A 24612-nucleotide genomic window follows, 5' to 3' on the forward strand; every position below is an offset into this window, starting at 1 on the left:
TTTATCTGTTCATCCTAATGACCCTGCTGATTTCTTTTGATTTTAGTAGTAATAATACATTAATACATTCATCTTCAGTAACCGATTCATCCTGAGCAGGGTCACGATGGATCCGGAGTCTATTCCGGCAAGGGACAAGGCACGAGAATTCAAATTAGACCGGATCAAAATGTTGTATCATATTAAATAATAATCACCTGACTGCAGTTATTTGTGCAGACCATGGTTATTTATCATGTCTTACAATAATAATAAAAAAGCAAGCAGAACATCTTTTTTTAATGATAATCTGACGGTTTGGTTATATTTTCTTGATGGAATCTGTCTTTTCTCATTACACAATCAGCTTTAAATCTCAGAACTCATATTAACACTGCAAAAAATGACATCTTAGCAAGTATCTACCATTTCCTATTATAAGGTTACAATGAACCCAATATAAGATGATTAAATGTATTTCTAGACATTTTTCCTAATTTAAAGCTTGAAATAGTCTTGTTCTATTGGCAGGTCATTTTTTCCTGACTTTAAACATTTAATTCTAGAAAGAAGCAAAATTATCTGCCAGTGGAAGAAGCTCATTTAAAGCTTGAAATGAATAACGGCATCTAAAAACAGCTGAATAATCTCTGATTTGATTTATTTGATCAAATAGCAAGAAATAGTAGATCAACTTGGTAAATAAATTCAAGTCATTTTCACTTGCATATTAACTTTACTTTTAGTAAAGGTTGTTTTTAGCACTAAATATGTACCGCTTCCATGTGTCTCGGAACACCTTAATCATGAACGTGAGTATTTCCTGTTTATGTCCGTTCTGTAACTGATTGGCTGCAGATGGTAAAATACATCATTCTGTGGAACTGCTAGTTATGATGTACTTTGAGTATGTATCTATGGTGCAACTGAAATTATACAACACGCTACTTTAAAACTAACTACTTGCAATGTATGGTTTAGGATGGACTTTACACCCTGATTTACGACTGAGCTTACATTCGTCTGGCGCAACCAGCAGCCTGATATAAAAATGCAAATACTAACACAGTGACGCTTGCTTCCCGGGAGGTGGCTTTTACAGAGGCTTTTGAGCAAATATATAATAAATATAAATGTGACAGTACCAGATAGCCTACCTTAACAGTGTGACTCATTTTATAGCCAAATAAATGTTGGCATTTAATTATTAGGCTTGTAGTATAATGACATAAAATGTACATAAAAGGCAATTTAATGAAATTGCAAGTTTTTATATGAAAATTACTGGACAGAGGGTAAAGGAGAGATGGAGGGAATGTCCATCAGACATTTTGTCAACTTCTATGTCACCCCTACCTGATAGTGACAGATTCTTGAAGACATTTCTGTGATACAGGATATGTATCACGATATACCGTATAGGTTTGCTAACTAATCACTAGCAAAATAGTAGTTACATTTTTATTAAAAAAAAAGAAAGAAAAAAAAAGAAATTTGGTTGATACTTTATTTAATGTCTACAAAAAGAATGTTCTTATTTTTTTTTATATTTAAAATTTTTTACATTTATTTAAAAAAAATAAAAATAAATCAATAACACTGAAAGGAAAAAAGCTGAATTAAATATCTGTATAGATGTTATAAAGCATTAGTTTTCCAGCACAAAATTAAATGTTAGAGAAAAATGTTTTGTCAGTAAAGAAAGCAGCATATTAAGTGGTAAGAGACACTTTTCAGACAAAAAAACATAATGATGGCTGCTGGACTTTGCTAAGTAGAAATATAAGAAGCAAGTGTGACAGTCAAAGTCTCCAGAAGAACCGTGGCTGGTTGTACGAGATGCTCAGTAAAACTTACAGCTCATTTCCTTATAAAACTTCACTAATTCTACCTGAGATAAAGGGTTGTCACACCAAATATTGCCTTTGTTTCATTTATTACTGTTTACTGCTCTTATAGTATTATTTTTTTATTTATGGAGAAACATTTAATACCATTATTTTTGAAGGAATCTTTGCTTTACAACATTTCTTTGCATGATCCTAAGACTTTTGCAAAGTACTATCGAACTATCTATCTATCTATCTATATATATATACTTTTAAGAAGATTAAGTACAATGTTTCAGCGTCAAATAACTGCTTCCATTCAGTTGTTTGTAAAATCAATAATGATATAAAAATTAAAACATAATACTATATCAGGTATTGTGGCATAATTTATCACAGTATCGATGTTATATTAGGTTTAAATCAATATAACAATCTTTGTAACGATCATTAGAGAAATCAAGGCACACACATATAGTTTCACATTGTTCCACGCTTAAACTTTTTAAAAAAAAAAAGGACCCTAAGGGTTAAAAGACAAGAGCCAGAAAATGATCGAGGAGGTTGGCTGCACTTAGCCAGCATTTAATGCCAGTGCTGATCATACAGAGCTGACTATGACAAGTGAGGCTAGCAGGCTAGCTTTTGAGGCTGATTGATGATTTTGCAGTACACTAGGGGAGCACAGAGCTGCAATTAATGAATGTTGAATTATGAACACTGGCCTATAACTCATTATGACAAAAAAAGTGCAGTTATCAACAAAACCAGCGATATTGAGACAGGCGATGGCGGTGGGTAAAGGGGTCACGTTAGGTCATGGTAAAGTTAGGGAATTAGCCTAGTGGTTATTAATGTTCTGTATTAATGACTGGAAGTTCAGCAGCAGTGTTGCCAACTCTTTTGAAGGAAAAGTAGCTAATGCATGGTCAAAAAGTTGGTAGAAGTCGACAGATGTCAGGTGTCATTGGCTAATTTGAATATTCATTGAATCATCATGATCATTCGCATGTCAAAATGTCTTACGTGAAGAAAGAAGATTTCCTATAGACACTTTGTTGCAGATAAACGCAGACAAAATGAAGCAGTGGTTGTGTGGAGTCGGGAAATAGAATGAAGGAATGTATGGACAGAATAACTTGCTTTTATTACTTGTAAATATCACCAATTAATGAAGAAGAATGATGTGCTCAGGCGGGACAAACAATGGTGATCAGTGATTGGTCATAGCGAACAAAGATGAGCAATGATCAGTTGTTGCGAACAATGGTGATCAGTAATTGATGGTTGGTGGGAACAGTGGTGATCAGTGATTGATCATTGGGAACAGTGGTGATCAGTGATTGGTCGTTGGGAACAGTGGTGATCAGTTATTGGTCGTTGGGAACAGTGGTGATCAGAGATTGGTCGTTGGGAACAGTGGTGATCAGTTATTGGTTATTGGGAACAGTGGTGATCAGAGATTGGTCATTGGGAACAGTGATGATCAGTGATTGGCCATTGGGAACAGTGGTGATCAGAGATTGGTTATTGGGAACAAAGATGATCAATGATCAGTTGTTGCGAACAATGGTGATCAGTAATTGATGGTTGGTGGGAACAATGGTGATCAGTGATTGGTCATTGGGAACAGTGGTGATCAGTGATTGGTCATTGGGAACAGTGGTGACCAGTGATTGATCGTTGGGAACAGTGGTGATCAGTGATTGGTTGTTAGAAACAATGATAATCAGTAATTGGTCTTTGGGAACAATAGTGCTCAGTGATTGGTCATTGTGAACTCTGGTGATTAAAGATTGGTCATTGTGAACAATGGTAGTGAGTAATTGGTCATTGGGAACTATAATGACCAGTGATTAGTTCTTTGGGAACAATGGTGATTGAAGATTGGTCATTGTGAACAATGGTAGTGAGTAATTGGTCATTGGGAACAGTAATGACCAGTGATTAGTTCTTTGGGAACAATGGTGATTAAAGATTGGTTGTTGGGAAAATGGTGTTCTGTGTCAGTGTCAGTGTTAGGAACACGGTCAGGTTTTACACACAGGTGGTGAGTCGACCGAACCAGCAGCTGTGATGTGAGATGGAGTCGCTAACATCTGCTCATAAAGTCACTAGATTTGTTGCTAGGCTCTTTCTTAAAATAAAGCTAAAAGGAATCTAAAAAGTCATCAGATCTAGCTGCAAAATCACTGAGCTGGCAACACTCAAGAACAGGACTGTCATAGATCCAATATTGGACCTTAATCAAACCCCTTAAACCATGAGTTGCTCAGTTTTGTGCTTGCATTGCCTTTTGATTCTCTTTTAAGTCGCTTTGGATAAAAGCGGCTGTCAGATGAATAAATGTAAATGCAGTTGTGTGTGTGTGTGTGTGTGTGTGTGTGTGTGTGAATTGACTTTAATATCAGCCCTTGCTACTAAACTAAAGGGAATGATGTGATTTTAAGAGGCATATCTTTTAAGAAGATAAAAAAAAAGTGATGCGCCTCTCAGGACTTTCAATAAGTCGACCCTCTGCTTTTGAGCCTATAAAGTAATTTTCACTGAAACTTAGAAGAAAAAAAAAAACCAGCAGGCAGCTGCTGTGCAAAGATGCTGATGAGACAAAAATAAATCCCCAATCTCTTGTCGTTTGCCAAGTTTTTTCAATTCCCACAGTGTTTTACACACTCTTATACTGTACTTACACACAGCCACGCATCTACACTGTGATACTCAGTCATGGAAAGTTCCTGTAAAAATATATAACTTCTACCTTTTATTAAAAGCATTCCAAGTGCCTTTATTCAAATCAAATCCCTCAAAATGAAGGAAATCGAATCTTAGCCCTTCCTCAAGCCTTTGTGAATTCGCTAATCCCTGTCCTCTGACATTTCCGTCTCGCCGTCTGTGTGATTGTATTTATTGTTATTTTTGCTAATCAGAAGTCACAGAGGTCCCTCGACAGGGTGGGTGGAAGAGAACAGCATAAATAGACGGATAAATAAATAATAGCAAATAATCCCAGAAATGTCGGTAAGCTCCAGGAGGAGAAGGCTGTGGTATTTAAAATGTTTTATTTATTTATTTCTTAAATGTATTTATTTTATTTTTGGGACGTGCGTCGTATATATTATCGTCTCCGTGTTGGATTTGTGCATCCGCAGTTACGCTGCATAATGCGGTAGAATTTACTGTTCACCTGTTTAATATTAATCGAACGGGTCGAAATAGCGATCGCGTTAAATTACAAAGGACGTAAGGCTTAAATTTATCGCGCGGGAGGCGCAAAAATCCGATGTAGCTCGTCGCTTTGTTTCAGAAGGCGGGACACTGAAAACCGCAACGTCGTCGTATCGTCGTATTTCACTTATTACTACTTCCTGTTAATTACCGCGTGCTGTTGCTTGATGGACAGCCTGAAAATAGCTGGAAGAGCATCCTGCTATTCTGAAAAACCAGAACTGTTCAGAAGTTTCTCAGAAGCATTTCCTAACCAGGCTTAAACGCTAAAGAATTACAGCAAACACTGTAATACGCGTTAATAGCCTTTATTTACATTAAGAGCCTTTATTTACATTAATATACATTAATATACACCTGTGACTGTTTTTATTTATTTATTTATTTATTGTTTTTTATAAATGTTGTTTAGAAATTGAGCCTTGTTGTAAAATCAAAAGAGACGACCTGGGTCAATATGACCTCCACAGAGGACAAGGTTGAATGTTGTGGTGATGACAAAAAAAAAAAAGAAACCCCAACCAAACAAGGCACTCAGTCGCAAGCTGAGAGAGACAAAGAGATGGAGAGAAAGAATGGGGGATGAGTGAGGGGCTGTAGAAAGGAGCTAAGGTGGATCATGGGTAAATAGAGCCATTAGGGACAAATCTATTGCAGTGTGGAAACAAAATCACATCATCAAACAAGCGAAAGAGAGAAATATGACGCCGCGGGCCTCAGGGGCACCGACGCAGAAATGATAGGCCTCTATAATATTTGTCTTTATCAGTCAGAGGGAGAGATGGAGAGAGGGAGAAGAAGCGAGGAGAAGAGGGAAGATGTACGGCACAGCTACTGCATCAAGCACCACATCCATTTATTCCAGTATCTCTCTTACACCCTCTGCGTTTCTCTCTTTTTCTTCTCGTTCTTTTTTTTTCTTCTTCTTCCTCCTTTTATTCTCCTTTCTCCTTTTTTTCCTTTCCTGTTGTTTTCTCTTTCCATGCTCCTACATTTACACACCCTGACATCCTCTTATCTCAGCTAGTCCAGAACATTCTGGCATTTCGTCCTTTTTTTTCTTTTTTGCATTTCTCGCTATTTTTTCTATTTTCATCGCTTTCGAGCCATGTCCTGTTCCAGGAGGGGGGAAAAAAAGTCTACTTGACAAGATACAGTACTATTGATGTTTTTTTTTTTGTTGTTTTTCTTTCTTCTTACGCTGATATTTACACAGAGGTCTCTCCAGGACGTTAATAGAGAAGAAGGTGCCATATTGATTTTTGCATTTGCAATTACCGCTTCCTCAGAGAAGTGAGGTAAAAGCACATTTCGCTTAATTATGACTGAGTTATTTGGACTTAGGCATGGAGCAGCTCATTCTCTGTCTCTCTATGAAAAAAAAAAAAAAACCCAGACAATATTGTTTGATTTAGTCATGAACTTATATATCTATAACATTCACTGAGGATTAAGCATACATATATTATACAGTGTATATAAGCTTAAAGGGTGTATAAATAGGTTGTAGATCTCACGTGTTAAACGATTATGCTCTTTTCAGGTCAACATAGTCAACTCCAGAATTATTGGCACCCTTCATAGAAATGAGCAGATATATAATGGGCTTAAAAATATGTGGACAACGTATAGTTTTATTTGAACGAAATTTTAATGTTTGACTTAGTATTTTAAAGGAATGTATTTTTTTCCTGGAAAAACAAAACAAAAAACAAGCAAAAAAATTAAATAAAGCACTGTTTTTTAAAATGATCAGAACCCCTACTGTTAATATTTAACGAAGACTTTTCTAGAGAGAATAACAGCATTGAGCTTCTTCCTGTAATGTAGAGGATCTTAACTCCTTTATTCTTAGGTTGTTTTTTTTTTTGTTTTTTTTTAATTTTCACATCTTTACAGATCACATGCATTCATTCATCCATCTTCAGTGAGCGTTTTATGCTGGAGGATCCACAGAGTATCCCGAGAACACTGGGTGTGATGTGGGAATACACCATGGATGGGACTCCAGTCCATCATAAGGCACCACACACATTCATACACTCATTCAGTGTAGGGGCAGTGGTGGTTTAACGGTTAAGGCTCTGGGTTACTGATTGGAAGGTCGGGGGTTCAAGGCCCAGCACTGCCAAGCTGCCACTGTTGGGCCCTTGAGCAAGGCCCCTAACCCTCTCTGCTCCAGGGGCACAGTATCATGGCTGACCCTGTGCTCTGACCCTAGGGTATGCAAAGAAAAGAATTTCACTGTGCATATGTATATGTGACCAATAAAGACTCATTATCATTATCATTATTCATACCTGTGTAGCCAATCCAGGAACCAGCATGTTTTGGGTGATGGGAGGAAACCAGAGAAGCCAATACACACAGGACAGAGACATTAACCCGGCTCAGGATTGAGCCGCGGTTGCTAGAGTTGTGGCGTGGCAACGCTAATTGCTGCAGGTTATCAATAGGGTTCCATTGAATTTCTGGGGGAAGTGTATGCATTGTGGAAAAATCTAAATGTTCTTTACTTTTGAAACTTGTTTTTATTATAGACCCGATTGCACTATATTTTTATTTTATATAATATATATTATACCTTATATTTAATCAAAGTTCACTGGGACTGACAGAAGCAATTCTTGCATTAATTTTTAAACGTACACTATATGGCCAAACCTTTTGTGGACATCTATCACACCCGTATGTGCTTTTTCAACATGCCATTCCAGATTTAGTCCCCCCCGTTGCTGTTATAATAACCTCCACTTTTCTGGGAAGGCTTTCCACGAGATTTTGGAGTGTGGCTGTGGGGATTTATTCATTCAGCCACAAGAGCATTAGTGAGGCCAGGCACTGATGTCGGGTGAGGAGGCCTGGGGTACATTCGGCGTTCCAGTTCATCCCAAAAGTGTTCGGTGTGGTTGAGGTCAGATCTCTGCACAAGCCACAAGCTTGCATCATGGAGCTCCTTTGTGCACAGGGGTATTGTCATGATGGAACAGGTTTGGGTTTCTTCGTTTCAATGAAGGGAAATTGTACTGCTATACAATTGTGTGCTTCCAACTTTGTGGCAATATTTTAGGGAAGAACCACATATGGGTGGGTGTGATTGTCAGGTGTTTTAGGGTTTATGGTATTTAGGGTTATTTAAAAGTTTATTTTACACAATATATATATATATATATATATATATATATATATATATATATATATATATATATATATTTTTTTTTTTTTCTCTTGAAGGGTACCAAGAATTCTGGATTTAATAATATTTGCTAAAAGTTGATGTTGGTAACACACTGATTTTAATAAACTATAAATCTTAGCATTAATACACTATTAGTAATCTTGTCATTAGTATGATTCTTGGTGGCTAATATAAAGAATGAATTTTTCTTAATTAACATTGTCCTGAAAACTGAGTTTCATCATGAATAAACCATGAGCAATGCTAACAAAGTCATTTGCGATTTTGATGTTGGTTAAAATGTTAACTAAGTATTAAAACCTTTCATGTACTAATCCGTATTTCATCTACTGTATGACTCAAAATAAGCCTGCATTAGCAATTAGCATGAATAAAATGATAAAAAAAAAACTTGTTTAAAAAAAAAATGCTGATAATCTTGCTTTAAAATTCTGCAAATTAACCACAGACAACACATTAATTAACACACTTGTGTTCATGTTGATTACTGTTGAATTATTTTTAGCCATGTATGGAATTAATGGAGCTAATGAAGATTATTTTAGCTATTATTTAAGCAAACATCATTTGATAGAATTACTTAGTGTAATATTGCTTTTCATGTCCATGTTTACTTATGCTCGATATAATAATAAACAAAGAAATCTCAATATAAAATTCGACCATACCGAACATTATTCTTCCCGGCACGAAGCTTTTAATGTTGTTTTCATTGGCTCATTTTCTCTAATGAACATGAACAGAGTTAAAAGTTATATTACAGAGTTTATATTACTGCGTTTAGGATCCATTTATTTTGACCTGCAATCAGGAGGAGTGCCAGGCATGTGAGCGTTTTGTGTGTATGTGAGAGTTTTAGATTTATTCATTTGCCAGACAGAGCCCAGTCCAAGCACACAGCTGAAAGATAAGCTTGAAAGATAAGGTTTTTGTTTAAAAGGCACAAGAGTGAGGCATCGATGAGACTTATACTGACAACTTTAAGACCCTATTCAGATTGGACAAGTTTTATCTGGGGGCGTGGAGTCATTTTGGATTTTAGTCCCTTCTGAACCAGTCACGTCAGTAATGTTTTCAAGTTGCGCGTGTACATGTCTAGAAAGAGTACTAAGAGTAAAGAGTATTTAACCTTCTATAAAATGACCAGCAGGAATAGCTCTATGTAATATATTTTCCATCCAGATTGACATGCTGGTAAAGATTTCATTATATCCTGTGGGAAATGAGGTTTTCTTCACTTTTAAGACATTCCAGAAAGCACAAACTGTTTTCTCTTGTCTTCCACCAAAACCAAAACGAAACCAAGTATTGTCTGAGTTTAAGACGATAAAATGTGAATGATGTCTGAAAGGAGGTCCATCAGGTTTAGGTATGTTATTAAGTTACTACACTGTAAAACCGGATAAGTTCATTTAACTCAAAGAAAATTGAGGAAACTAATTACCTCAAAATTTTTAAGTTGATAAATCAATTTCTTTAAGCCAAATACACTTAAATATAACAAGTTTGAGTAAAAATTTTGTTATAGTTAAGTGTATTTGGCTTAAAGAAATTGATTTATCAACTTAAAAATTTTGAGGTAATTAGTTTCCTCAATTTTCTTTGAGTACAGCCTATGTAAAAGTTAAGGTCATGTGACCTACTAATAATCAAGCGCAGCTTGCCCTACAACACAAGTACCCCTTGCTGCAGACTGACAAATCAAGGGACCTGATGCAGCTCCTCCTAACTGGGCAGATTTTATCCAAAAGTCCAGGTGGTGGAACAATTCACTCTCAGAAAAAAAAAAAAAAAAAAAAACCCAAACAACAATACACATGTAACTTATTTGCAGAGCTTTCTATATGATGACTATCAATGTTCTGGCACAAGCATACATTACATATCAACATATCAAATTTTCACTCAAATGCTTTGTATGCCTTCTGTACTAACATAACATATTTTAACCAAGCTAACATGTAGCACTATAATTAACTTAATAAATAATTGAACTCTTTTTTTAATTTATTTAACATATTGAATGTGTAAAGTTCGCGACATATGAATAGACTTACCAGTCTCATGAAACTTCTTTTCTCTGCAAACACAATCAGGCTGGGAAGTTACGAAGGAACGTAGTACAGTAACGTGGGTATTTTGAAAATGTGGACAGATTTTACCCTGTAAATTCGTCAGGCTACTGAGAATACAGAGACATTCCACGTTTTAAAAAACACCTGAATTGCTGTAACGCATTGCTCCATGACTTGCAAATCTGATTATGTTTGGAGAGGAAAGGAGACGTTTCATGAGCCTGTCAAGTCTCAACATAAGCGGTGAAAAGTACTAACTTTACACAGGTGAGCAATGCTAATATGCTAAAATCATGCGTAACATGTTAAAATAATTTACTACGTATCGATCTTATTCAGAGAGTGTAGTGGTAGAGGTTTAACGTGTAGAGCAGGTTGTTCACTTGCGCTGTAGCTTTGGATGCAGAACGTCGAGAAGAGCTGCTTGTGTGAGTTGACAGTAGGCAGCCACAGTTAAATTGGGACGTCACATTGCATAGCAGTAGACGCCCCAAAACTAGACAGGTTGTTATTTTTAGTTACATTGTAGCATTGGAATATTGGAAATGAAATGTTTTGCATTTCCTCCACGTTGGCTTGTTTTTATCGCTTGCCCCGCAACTTGCGAACTGATTGGTCGGAAGGTAAAAAAAAAAGAAAAAAAAAATCACTTTTCACTTTTTTTTGAAAACTTGAAGAGGCTGCATTCTCATGGGATTACAAATAAAACGTGTGTTGGTGGTCGAGGAAAAGAAGAACAACAATGTTCTGTTCAAATCAAAAATAGCACCCCCCCCCCCACACACACACACACAAAAAGCATTATTCTTGGTAATCATGTTAGCAAGCTGCTACCAAGCTGTTATCATGCTCCGACTGAGAGGTTCCAGGTGTATTGCCATTGTATGAGTGTTTGCAGTTTCATTTTTGACATTTAATGATGTCTTGAAATTATTCAGCCAGAGTCGCTGATGTGATGCTGTGCTTCTATTGCAGTCCAGACTACAGAGCCATTTAGTGGGGTTTCTATTTCTCTCTCCCTGCCTGCCTCTCTCCATCTCTATCTCTTTCTCTATCTCATTTTCTCTCTTACAACACACACACACACACACACACACACACACACACACACAGGCAGAGCCAGTAATACCCAGGGGAAATTTGGAGGAGTCTGCAATAACTCTCTCTCTCTGTCTCGCTGACCAGTTTGTTTTGCCACGTTTCTTTTTCCCCCCGTTCGTGTCCTGTCACTCATATTATGCTTTCCTTTTCTCTGGAGTCAAGGTTCATCTCATTCTCACTGCCTGGCCCCCCTGTATACACACATAGACATGCATACTCAGAGACAGCCAGTCTTCACGGAGAGATAAAGGGCCTTCATGAGATCATAACTCAGAATTTCGGAAGTGTGGTGAGAATTGATCGCACACCTGCCTCAGGAAAACACTTGCATTAACGCTGAGAAGAGGAGCATTCTTGGTAAAGCCTGTTAAAAGTCCGGTCAGTTGTGACAGCCTGGCTAAAGTGGAAATGTTACTTTATTTATATAACATATAATAATACACACACACACACACACACACACACACACACACACACACACACACACACACACAAGAACACGCAAAATCTATGGAATTTAATTTGTGGGCAGTTATATAAAAGTAACATTGTGAAATGATTAATTGCATAAACCGTCCACACTTTATTGAAACTCTAGAGCAAGCCATGTTATTACAGATGCACCGATGTATATAAAGGCAATTTTTCACGCTATCGGCCGATAGTTTAAAAACATCCGATGAGCAGGGCCGATTATATCCTGTCAATCAAAAGAGGGAGGGTAGGGAAAACACATTGATTTTGTGCTGTGTGTAAAGAAGATGTCTCTTGTGTGGAATGATGACAAAACTGCAGTTTGTAATCTCTGTAATCTCTGCACTGATAACATTTTACACCGGAAGTGAGCAGCAGTGAAGCGAGAGTTTCGGCGTGGAGTCTAATTAACACCACCCCCACTCCCCCCAGGCCTGCCCGCTCACCCTCGAGCTGAATTAAAGGGCCAGTACACCGTTGAAAGATTTAAATAAAGATGAGTTGACAAAAAATTGTATATATTGCACAGAAAAATATATTTATAGAGTAGTATATTTCATAAGCAGTTGATGTTCATATATAAAAAAAGTGTATATTATATATTACCGGTTTGATGTCAGTGATGAAGTAGAAATGTTTTTGTTTGTGGAGAGTGAATGTGAGACTAACAGGAGGTTTTTTTTTTAGAATTCACTCAATGGTAATATGAATTAATATCATTCAATAAACTAATAATCTTACTTTAATCTTCAGAATTTAGTTCATGTGTTAATGTTAATTAGAGTAATGTGTTTTCTGTTTATGAGACCAGTTACTGTGAAACAACTTGTTGAAATGGAGAGAATAAAGTTTTTATTTGCATTTCTTTCAGTATTCTTTTAAATGAATTATTATGAATTCATAAGAAGGTATAAAAGGCAGAACGATCGGTATCGGTATCGGTATCAGCCGATATCACTCTGAATAATCGGTTATCGGTATCGGCTGAGAAATTTAGTATCTCTACATGTTATTTTTATTTATTTATTTGTTTTGTTTTTCTGTAAGAAACTTACACATTGCTATCATGTTATTACAAGAAATCTTGTTATTATCTGACAAATATGTGATTGATCTCGCTTTTACAACATGCTAACCAGGTTCTGATGAATGGTTCAGGTTGACAGAATTGGACACATTCTACTTCACGCTTGTCTTAAACCACAATGAGATTTTAATAACATTAATTGTCATTAGCGTACGTACCTCACAAAGGAGTCTTAAATCCAGGCATTTATACAGAGGTAGAAATGGGTCGCACGCATACTGTAGCTTTATTCCTAGCGTATTAGAATTCTAGTAGTAACAAGATGCCTTTTTTTCATAATAATTCCATAACAACCTATTTGGTCAGAATGTTTTCTTTAAAGAAAATAAACCGGCACCAAATGCTATGGCAGATAATTAATATGTCCATAGTGTTAACTTTAAACAAATTAAAGTTAAATTATAAACTAGAACTAGAAGTATTTATAGTTATCAGCCTCAGTATATACTCAGGGGTACTATTACTTGTTAAGGATATTTTGCATTCCTGTTATTTAGATATTATCACATTAGTGAATTGAGGTGGTGGAGGCATTATGTTTTCAGGTTGTCCGTGTGTCTATCTATCTATCTAATAATCATTGTAACCAGCAGATGAATTTATTTGATTTTGGAACTGAGCCATTACGATCAAGGACACAGCAAGGTCAAATGTCTGAAATAGTTTATCTTCAATAGCTTCCTTCCTGTTTGAAGTATTTCTTAAGGGTACAGTGTGGGCATCCTTGTGGACTTCGTTGGCACCAAGTTCTACTTATTTTTTATTTTTGTTTCCTGTTTTTCTGCTAGATTATATTGCTACTGACCTCATACTTCAACCTCTGCTTTAACAGGTCACATTATACTGCTGTGGATGTTCCCATATGGATACTCTAAAGATTTGCACTTCTTTACTGTAGATTTGTACCTAAGAACTGCTGCTGTAATCATAAAGACTAAAGTGCTCATCCCAGGACTCGTATTCACACTGCATTCATATTGAACATCCTTTCAGCACATTTGGTACTGTATGTGTTTACTCTTCTGGACCTGTATACTGTAATTATCTACGATTGATGAGTTTCCTTTTGAGTCTGTCACAGTTTATTCCTTGCCACGATCACCTCAGGTTTCATGGGCAGAGGTTTGTTGGTTAGCTGGTTTGAAACTCAAAATGCATCCCATTTTCATTCTACCTTTCAGAGCCAGTGCCACATAAACTGTATGTTTTACTGACAGCAATGAGAATGTGAGGAGAACTCTTCCAAGTATTAATAAAAACATTCTGACTTAACAATCATTGACGATAATGTGAAAGTCAGATGAATATGATTTGCCATTGAGGACTGGAGAAGTCACTTCCTGTGTTGATAAGAGTGATGGTGAAGAATGTAAAGATGATGAGGTGAATTAGATGGTGTAATGCTGATAAAATCAATCTCTCTCTCTCTCTCTCTCTCTCTAGCCCAGGCCCCGGTTTTTCCTCAAGTGGCTTTGTGGGTAACGATTGGGCTGGCAGTCTGTTTGCTTGGTCTCCTCATTGCCTTGGCTGCCGTCTGCCACAGGAAAATCAAAGAGAGCTGCGAAGAGATAAGAGCAGGTAAGGATACTCCTCAGCCAGACCAAAGCGCTATGTTCCAAATCACAACCTTAGAACGCTCATACAGATTTTACAAAGAAAGCTATGAATCAGCAGTGGGGAACCTAATGACACAATCGAATGGATTATAGAAGCCTTTATGCTCGTTTAACCTTGTTTTTCGATTTCACCTCAGCAGGTCACCGTAGCTACTGAGAAGATATATAGTACATATTTATCCCTCTAAAAACACCTGGGGTGTTTATCTCTTCTGCTTGCATTTGGCTTCCATCTCTCTGATTGGCAGTGAACAGAGGAATTCTATCAGTCCAACCCAGACAGCAGGCCAGTTATGTCCTCTTGTCCATGAATGGCTGTTGAATTGTTGGAATTCGCAATTAAACTCGCAATCAAATCACCCTTTTATAGGCCGAATGCTTATAGAATTGCACCACTTGGAAGCCCAAACAGTTTGATTCTCAGAAAATAGTAGGACTAACAGGGACAACGAAACATCGAAGGACGGCAAAGAGAGCAGGAGAAAAACAGACAGCGTTTAAGGGAATTCTTTAGCGTGGATTAATAATAGCGTACTAGTAATAAACTAAGGCTAAGACTAAGAAACTAATACCAATACAGAAACCTGGTTACGATTGCCTCTTAACAGGTCCCAACTACCAGCTATGTCAAATTTGTGAATCTGTAAATACTTACTACATACACATGCTTACTTACATACAAATACTTACTACATCTGGCAATACAATTTTGAGCAGGAAGTCAAAATTTTCAACATTCTGGGTCTCAGATACGTTGCGACATACCTATATATACAGTCGTTATCATACAGTGCATCCGGAAAGTATTCACAGCGCTTCGCTTTTCCCCACATTTTGTTATGTTACAGCCTTATTCCAAAATGGATTAAATTCATTATTTTCCTCAGAATTCTACAAACAATACCCCATAATGACAACGTGAAAGAAGTTTGTTTGAAATCTTTGCAAATTTATTAAAAATAAAAAACAAAACAAGCACATGTACATAAGTATTCACAGCCTTTTGCCATGACACTCAAAATCGAGCTGAGGTGCATCCTGTTTCCACTGATCATCCTTGAGATGTTTCTACAACTTGATTGGAGTCCACCTGTGGTAAATTCATTTGACTGGACATGATTTGGAAAGGCACACACCTGTCTATATAAGGTCCCACAGTTAACAATGCATGTCAGAGCACAAACCAAGCCATGAAGTCCAAGGAATTGTCTGTAGACATTCTTTTTTTAATCCCAAGCCCAATTTGATTAATCATTGTTAATTAGTATGAATTATTGTTTCTGCCTTGTGTCTTCTATTGAACTTCGTTGGTCCTGTTTCTCAAAAATATAAACAAATTAGTCATTTATACCACAACAACTCTGACCAGAATAAAGAATTTATTGAAGCCGAATGAATGGAATGGAGTGAATGTGTACCACAGCACCACATGAGCAACCCGCTACATCTAGTGCACTCCTATGTTAACGTATGTCGCTTTCCATTCTGAGCTTCATATCTAAACGAAGTAAAACTGCCCACTCCTGAAACTTTTTTGAGGGGTCCTGCGGGATCCCAGTCTTCATGCACACCTCTAATTTAAACAAAACCGAACAAAACAAACCTAGTTTAGACTCAACAAGACCAAACAAAGCAAAACTAAACCAATCAAAACTAGTCTATAAACACTTGTCCATGGGGATATTTAATACACTTCAGACTTCAGTCTGGTGAAGTTGAGGCATTGAAACTCCTGTTGAAACCTTGTTATATACAACCAACTTTATTGAGTTTAAATGGTTCAGTAAAGGTGAAATACATAATGCTTGTGCTGACAACATGGGTTGGGGAAGCGAGGTGAGACGTCTGAGATAGATGCTAAACCACAGAAAGCCAGACAGTATTTATCCGTGAGTCCTCCAGTCACCCAGACACTCCCAGTCATATTGCTGGGGGAAATTCACTGCTAATTAGGATAGGCTAATTAGTGACAGTGATAAGGCGAGAACAAGATGAGCATGATCCAAGTCAGCAGAGCAAAAAGGAGGCCAGAATCAGGAGATAACTGGACATGTTGTGTGGGGAGAATTCGACACAAGGTAGATGACAAAATAAAATAAATACATATATTAATATAAAAATAGAGATGTTTTGGGGGAATGTTTTTGCATTATGGAATAGTAGTTTTAATGAGTTCTGCTCATAATGCAGGAGACCTTTAAATAAAAGGTCAGCATGTTATAACTCCAAACCTCTAGGGTCTTAAAAATATATCTACAGCCAGAGAGAGAGACGTAATTCTTTGTCTGTAAGATAAAGAGCACAGGGAAAACAAGGGCTCTTCTTAGGGCTGAAGGATACCCTAAAATAAAACTAGACATAACTAAAGGAAACAAGACAAAACTACATTCAAGGAAGCCACCCTAACTGAAATAAACAAGCAGGAACAGAACAAAAATAAATCAAACCTCAAGTAGGCCAGACTAAATATGACAACACAAGACAAAACTATTCTAAACTAAACAAGACATAAGACAAAAAATAACTTTTAAACTAAAGACTGAACAAATCAAAACACATAAGCAAAAGAAATCTGGACTAAATCTTAAAAGCTGGAACCTACAATCTAGTGAAGTCATAGTAAGAAACACAATGTTTAAGATATACAACACAGTGAGATGCAAATCAAGGGGCCAAGTAAACAAGGGCTCTCCTTAGGACTGAGGGATCATAATTTTTGGGTAAACGTGTAAAGCCTACGTGTAAAGCCTCGTTCACACGTGCAAACGTGTAAAGCCTAGTTCACACTACATGCTTTTAAGCCCGATTTGCAAGTCGCCGAGCTCACCGACAAAAACCCTTTGATCGGAGGCAAATCGGTGAGCAATCGGTGCTCGCCAATCGTCAGTCGATCACTGTGTGTAAACTACTCAATGACGCATCGCCAAGGCTCGCTGACATATCGCCGAGGCATCGGCGACGCCACACAAATATTTAGCATGCTAAATATCTCGAGCTGTCAGGCGACTCCACATCCTGTGGTGTGAAAAGTGTCATCACTGGCAGTGATTGCGGCGACGAGCTCCAGCCAATGAGAGAGAAAGGCATGGGGTGAGGTCACCCTGAGGACGAGAAACCCGTGAAACCTATGACAGAAGCATAAAGGGGAGAAGCTGTTAAATTTCTTTGTCTTTTCCTTTTTGGGGTTTCTTCAGCACGAATCATCCCACAAACAGCTCGCACCGCTTGTTTCTGTCCTACGTCCATCTTCAAATCAACAACTCCTGTTTCGCACATGGCATTCACGACATATATCCTTGTGACCTCTCGTGTGTTTTTTCATGACAAAACATAGTTTGGACACCAGATAGAGTCGTCAGGTGACAGAGTTGTTGTCAGATCGCGTAGTGTATGACCCCTGTCACCGAGCAGTCACCTAGTGTGAACACCACAACGACTTCAAGACTCCCGATTACAAGACTGCAAGTCGTGAAGTGTGAACGTCTGCCGATGTTGAAAGTTGTGTAGTGTCAACTAGGTTTAAGATACTCTTTTTATACCCAATCATGTTACAGACCTGTTGCCAATTAACCTCCAGCTGTTTCTGTTTAGTAACACTTACTTTTCCAGCCTTTTGTTGCCCCCGTCCTAACTTTTTTGAGACGTGCTATGGCGATCAAATTCAAAATGACCTTATTTTTTCCTTAAAATGGTGCATTTCCTCAGTTTAAGCCTATGATGTGTTTTCCATGTTCTCTTGTGAATAACATATGGGTTTATGACATTTGCGAATCATTGCATTCTGTTTCTATTGACATTTTACACAGCGTCCCAACTTTTTTGGAATTGGGATTGTAGGTCCATCCAAGGAGCCTGTGAAGGCAGCATGAACCCTAAGGCTCTGAACCTAAGCAATATTTATGGAAGTACTGTAGACCCTCTGGAATCCCCCACACTTGGGGATTATTTGGTAGCAGGTATATAGAATATTGGAAGAAAAAAAAAAAAAAACAGAATAAAAGCATGTGAATCAGCTGTGATGTGAAGTCAAGGAAGGGGAAAAACTCAACTGATGCACTGACGGTGAGAGTGGAGGGAAGCGGAGGTCCTAATTGAGCCTGTCTACTCGTTTCCAGCAGCCAGGAATAGTGGGTAGATTGGAGTTGACTCTGCTCCCTGCGAAGCTAGTGCCACTCAGATAGAGTCCATAGTCGACTAGCTCATTTTTCTTAGCTGTCATAAAGCATGTGGGGATGTGGAGGAGGATCCTAACAGGAACGAACAGCATCTGAGATTAGGCTGTTAGCTTACACAGATGTGGCAATGACAGCCCACAGATGGGGAAACACCACCGGTCTCAACTTGATTGTCTTTAGGGTCTTTCATCTCTGCTCTCATATCCTCTCCATCCATATATCCATATATCATCACAGCTGTGTTCATTTGCGTCATTCGGTGCTAAAAGAACAGGGTTCTTGCACTGAATTACTCCATCGCAATAACTTGCATTCATATCTGCATTGGTCTGCAGTAGGCACTGCTCAATTGCTTGACATTCCAAAGCTTCCAAATGCTGACTGTAGAAGTATTTTACATGTACATTTTTGAAAATAAATAAATAAATACATAGGCATACTCTTATAGCTAGAGATGCATCAATAACATTTTAAGCCTGATTATGAGTACTTATGGGGGCACGGTAGCTTAGTGGTCAGCATGCCGGGGTTGGGGGTTCTACTCCCACCTACACCCTGTGTGTGCAGAGTTCTCCGTGTGATTCGGGGGTTTCTTCTGGGGACTCTGGTGTCCTCCCCAAGTCCAACATGTGTTGTAGGCTGCTTGGGACCTCTAAATTTGTGCCCACTGATAGTTCTTTATGTCATGATCATTTGCACAGATTCCGATCACATCACATCAGACTAAGTGGTATCGTCAAATATCGAATCTTGTATTAGTCTGATGTTCACACCCCTAGTTTTAAAATAGAGAAATGATCATGCTTGTGAGCACTATTTTTTTTACAGCCTAGAAGGGAATATATAGTGTATCTGTGCAGTAGCAGTACAGCAGCTGCATTTCACCAAGTTACATTTTGTGCTCTTTTTATTATTATTATTATTATTATTATTATTATTTTTAACTCTGCACAGAGGAAGAAGCGAAAGAACTCGAGGAAGCCAAAGAACTCGAGGAAGCCAAAGAACTTGAAGAATCCAAGACAGGTCAGTAAATCTTAAATCTTCTTTAAATGTCAAAATCTTGATGCAGTCAAAAAACGTGTATGTTTTTCTTAGGTTTGACTGACTTAGAAGTTCAATAATAGCCAAAGGCAGAACTCTAAATAGCATGTATGATTTAGAGGGGAAAAGGTTACATTTAAAGCACTTGTATTTTGAGGTTCATTCAGAGCACATGTTTCATTATCAGGAATTTTTAGGGTTGGCTATTCTGGGCTTTGGCTAGACACTTTGGGAGTCATGCTTCATCCACTTAATGATCCCTTAAAGGTAAAAAAAAAAAAAAAGAGTAGTGATATAGAGTGAGGAAATTTTTAAATCATACACATATATAAACCAGATGCTTTAGCCATTTGTGTGTCATTACCATCAAACAAATCTGCTTTAGCTTAAATCAACCAAAACCACACCACACCAGTCTGAGTCTTTTGTCTTCCTTTTAACCGCCTTTAAACACTAGAGAATGATACTTCATCTCCTTTTATGCCTACATTTTCATGACTGTCAAATGAATTAAGCTCCCTTCTTGAGCGAAGGCCAGAGTAAGCTGAGCCAGAATCCTGTCCATGCTCCCCCTGTGGCAGTAATGTCATTAAAGATATTAATTTGACTCCTTTAGTCTGAATTATTCAGCCTGACTGTGAGTGGCACAGTTAATACTATGAGATTTTAATAAGCAGACAGGTGAAAAAGGGTCAGCGACAGGGAAAGAAAGAAAGGGAAAGCGAAAGAAAGAGGTAGAGACAGCGGCCTGTCTCCCTGGTAATGGAGGTCTCATGAATATTTAAGCTATGACAAGTTTGGCCAGCGAGGTCAAGAGCCTAGAACATTCTGCAGTCTGAGGCTCACGAGCCATTCAAGTAGATTCCCGTGTCTGAAAACATCTCATTCACATCCTGATCGAGTCTGAATGGAAGGGACAGAGCATTTAAGCTCTCCTACTATTTGTAGGGCTTTGCAGGCTTTACAGGCTTTTAGGAAAGTATTTGAAAGATAGGAAGCTGCTGTAATTGTTTAAAGTAACAACTCGTAACAGTTCTAACAGGATGTACCTGACTTTAACTGAGTCGAGTATACCTGTGGATGTACTATACTAAGCAGACTACTCTAATCTTAAGCCGGTTTTACACGGTGTGATTAGAGAGAGGACTTTTAAGATCATTACTGTACAAGATGATTCGAATAAAATCTTCTATAATATAATATTCTATAACAGACCGAGCACTGATATTCTCCATGTCGAATTACACAATGAAAATCCTCCAATGACAGACTGATTTTAGTCTCAGGTGCTCCACCCACAGGTCACAGAGAGGTTAATAGGTTTTGTACACTTTTCTGGCCACAAGCTTCATATAAGCGTCATGAAATCCCATTTCTTAAAAGTTATTAAAGAGTTTTGTGTGCAACAGTGAGTGGTGAGTAGATGAGATCACCTCACATGTTTGTTAATAGGTTATAGAAAGCTATTATGTCATTAACTTTCACTGACTGCTTACTCTATACGTACTGTAGATACAGAAAACCGAACGGACTTTACCTTCCTGTATGAGGTTTTCCTAAAAAGTGGGTTTAAAAAGGGAGCATCTTAGATTTCATACCGTTGACACTTAAGTTGTTTACATATTCATCTGCATACCTTATGTACATATGTAGGATTTAAAGCGACAAGCACTACGTGGCACATCAGAGCCCAAACATGGCTGTCTGGTAAAATGTTAGCAATTTCATGCCAACAAGTTACTGTGTCTCGGGGCACAGTATGTGTTTGTCACTGTTCCGCAGGTTAGTGTTAGGGTTATGTTAAACACATAGATGAGCACTCATGTGTCGTTTATTTGATTTTTTAAATTCTAAACAGACTTTGTTTTTTCGTAATTTGAAGGCTACGTAGGGCGCACGGTGGCTTAGTGGTTAGCACGTTCGCCTCACACCTCCAGGGTCCGGGGTTTGAGTCCTGCTGGGGCCACGTGTGCGTGGAGTTTGCATGTTCTCCCCGTGCTGCGGGGGTTTCCTCCAGGTACTCCAGTTTCCTCCACCGGTCCAAAGACATGCACGGTTGGCTGATTGGCGTGTCTAAATTGTCCGTAATGTAAGTGCGTATGTGATTGTGCCCTGCGATGGACTGGCATCCTGTCAAGGGTGTACCCCGCCTTGTGCCCGATGCTCCCTGGAATAGGCTCCAGGTTCCCCGTGACCCTGAAAAGGAGTAAGCGGTAGAAGATGGATGGATGAAGGCTACATGAGAGTTTTTGACATTCAAGCACGAATCACAATAGGGTTTGTGTTAGGGATAGTGTTCATACTCAGAAACTGTCTAGAATTGAATTAGATTTGAGACACAGCTCTAATTTGTTAAATACACTGTGAAGATCATGGGACTTTGTATTAAGAACAAAGGAAGTCTGTTCAGAATAACGTCATTTTCGTTATTCTTCTGAGAGTCAGAGCTACGAAGTGAGAAAAAACATGGATGCCTTCATATTTGCATTCGGTGAGCAACAGCTAACTGTGATGAGTGATGTATATGTTCCTCCTCAAAATAGTGAACTGTACAGTCAGTGTTATAGATTAACAAGCTAACACGTCTGTATGTTGATTGTGCTAAAGCAAATAGTCGCATATACAGCATAACAGTAAACAAAGGTGTTAATTCGTTTACTGTTCACGCTGTGAGCAGCCGTGTTGATCTGACATCACTCACTTAACCCCTCTGAGTTTTCCAGTAGGAATTCCAAGCTGAGGGTTTGTTTTTTTTTTCCTCAAAGAAAGTTATAAATTTTAGTCAAATGCAGCATAAATTGCCCCACTATTTACATCGCATACACGTATATGTATAAATCATGCCTAAAATGTTCAGCAGTCAACGTTGGTCCAGCAGAATTAGGCTTGCCTAGCCTTTTGTGACTAATAAATAATTCTAATACCCATTCCTATTTATTATCCCCCGAAAAAAACCCTTCCAAGATAAGGACTGAGGCATTTGACGTCTAATAAAATGCTCAGCATGGGTCGAGATCCACCCGGTAATTTCATTACACCGAAAAACCGAAAAGTCTCTTTCTTCTACTACTAGTGTCACGTCTCTTTTTCCTGTAGTCTTGCTTCGGGGTGAATTATGAATGGACGACTTTTATCACCGTGGTATTAAAGTGCTAAGTGCAGTGGCTTATCACTCTCGCTATCGCACTCCCACTGAAAAGGCCCCAATCAAGTTAAGGTGACTTCTAACAGGGAATACATTGAAGAGTGGGGTGGGCGTACGTGTGTGTTAGTGTGTGTGTGTGTGTGGACAAATAATAGTGTTATGAGCTCTAGTGAAAAGGAGTCACATTCATACGGTCTAGATGAGAGAGAAAATCAAGATCTTGAAGTGCTGCCACCTAGTGGAGATCACACTGTAGAAGATATTAAGTCGTTTAATTAACACTTCTGTTCTATTTATGTCAAAAGTGTTTTAACATTTGTAGTATAGAGAGTATATTCAGGATATATATATATTTCCCCCTGAGTAATAAGGTGAAATAAAGTGTGAATAGTCTTTATATTGCTAATAATGGAATAAGGAGAACTAAATGTGCTGGCTTTAAAAAAAAATATTCTTATACTTATTGAATAAAATAGTTTTGTTTGTTTGTTTAAAACCATACACGAAAGGTTTACAAAAATTCATTACTTTAAGCTAAATCCGTCACATGCTTTTCTCTCAGTGCTAACTCTAATTCTAACACGCAAATGCTTTCAGAAGAAAACAATGTGGAAGAGAAAAAAAATCAAATGATCTCAGCAGGTGAGTGTCGCTGACCATCTGACTCATAGGTCAAAGCGTGAGGACTGCGATCCCACACACACTCCACATGTATCTGACCTTTCCATTGCTCCAATAATAGTCTGAATAACTGAGTGAAAAAGAGCTGCTACTGCGTGCACCCTGTTTTCCTTCTTCTTCTTTTTTCCCTTCATTTTCTCTGCAAGCAATCAAAATCTGAGAAGAATCTGGAAAGACAAATCTGCAGAGGGATCAGAATATTATTTGTTATTTGAAGGTTTTTAGTGCTGTAAATGTTTGAAAATAAAAATGTAGACGGATTGGTTTTTAGTCGAGAATCATACATTTCTCGTTTTCATGTTGTGTTTTATGAGGGCTGTCTATTATTTAGTATGAGTCACGAAACACAATATTTAATAGTGATGACTCCTTGGCGGCGAATACGATTGTCAGAAAATATTGAAAAATAAAATGAATACGCATACTTAACTTGAGGAAACAGTACATACAGTGGCCTCCATTAATATTGGAAAAAGCATTGAAAATGCCCATTTCCACCATCAGGGCAATAATTAAAAAGTTCCAATCAACTGGAAATGTTATGAAGCAACCTGGAAGAGGACACATGTCTGTATTGTCTCAACGCACTGTGAAGAATACGGTTCGAGTGGCCAAAAACATCTCCAAGGATCACAGCTGGAGAATTGCAGAAGTGAGTTGCGTCTTGGGGTCAGAAAGTCTCCAAAACTACAATCCGAAGTCACCTACATCACCACAAGTTGTTTGGAAGGGTTTCAAGAAAAAAGTCGCTACTCTCATCCAAAAACAAACTCGAGCATGTTCAGTTTGCGAGACACTACTGGAACTTCAAATGGAGTCGGGTTCTATGGTCAGATGAAACCAAAATAGAGCTTTTTGGTAATAAACACCAGAGCTGGTTTTGGTGCACACAGAGAGGTAGCCATATGGAAAAGTACCTCATGCCCACGGTTAAATATGGTGGTGATTCTTTAATGTTTTGGAGCTGTTTTTCTGACAGAGG

The 24612-nt window shown here is 38.0% G+C and overlaps 1 protein-coding gene across 1 annotated transcript in view; it reads left to right on the forward strand.

The window, feature by feature from the left end:
- Nucleotides 1–24612, forward strand: part of cd276 (CD276 molecule) — a 109183-nt gene that overhangs the window by 56567 nt on the left and 28004 nt on the right. The window contains exons 5-6 of the mRNA XM_053622622.1: nt 14413–14547; nt 19715–19786. Of these exons, the coding sequence (XP_053478597.1) occupies nt 14413–14547; nt 19715–19786 (207 nt within the window). The remainder of the gene's footprint in view (nt 1–14412; nt 14548–19714; nt 19787–24612) is intronic.

The sequence above is a fragment of the Ictalurus furcatus genome, chromosome 4 (genome assembly GCF_023375685.1).
Source record: "Ictalurus furcatus strain D&B chromosome 4, Billie_1.0, whole genome shotgun sequence".
In the NCBI taxonomy this organism is placed as follows: Eukaryota; Metazoa; Chordata; class Actinopteri; order Siluriformes; family Ictaluridae; genus Ictalurus; species Ictalurus furcatus.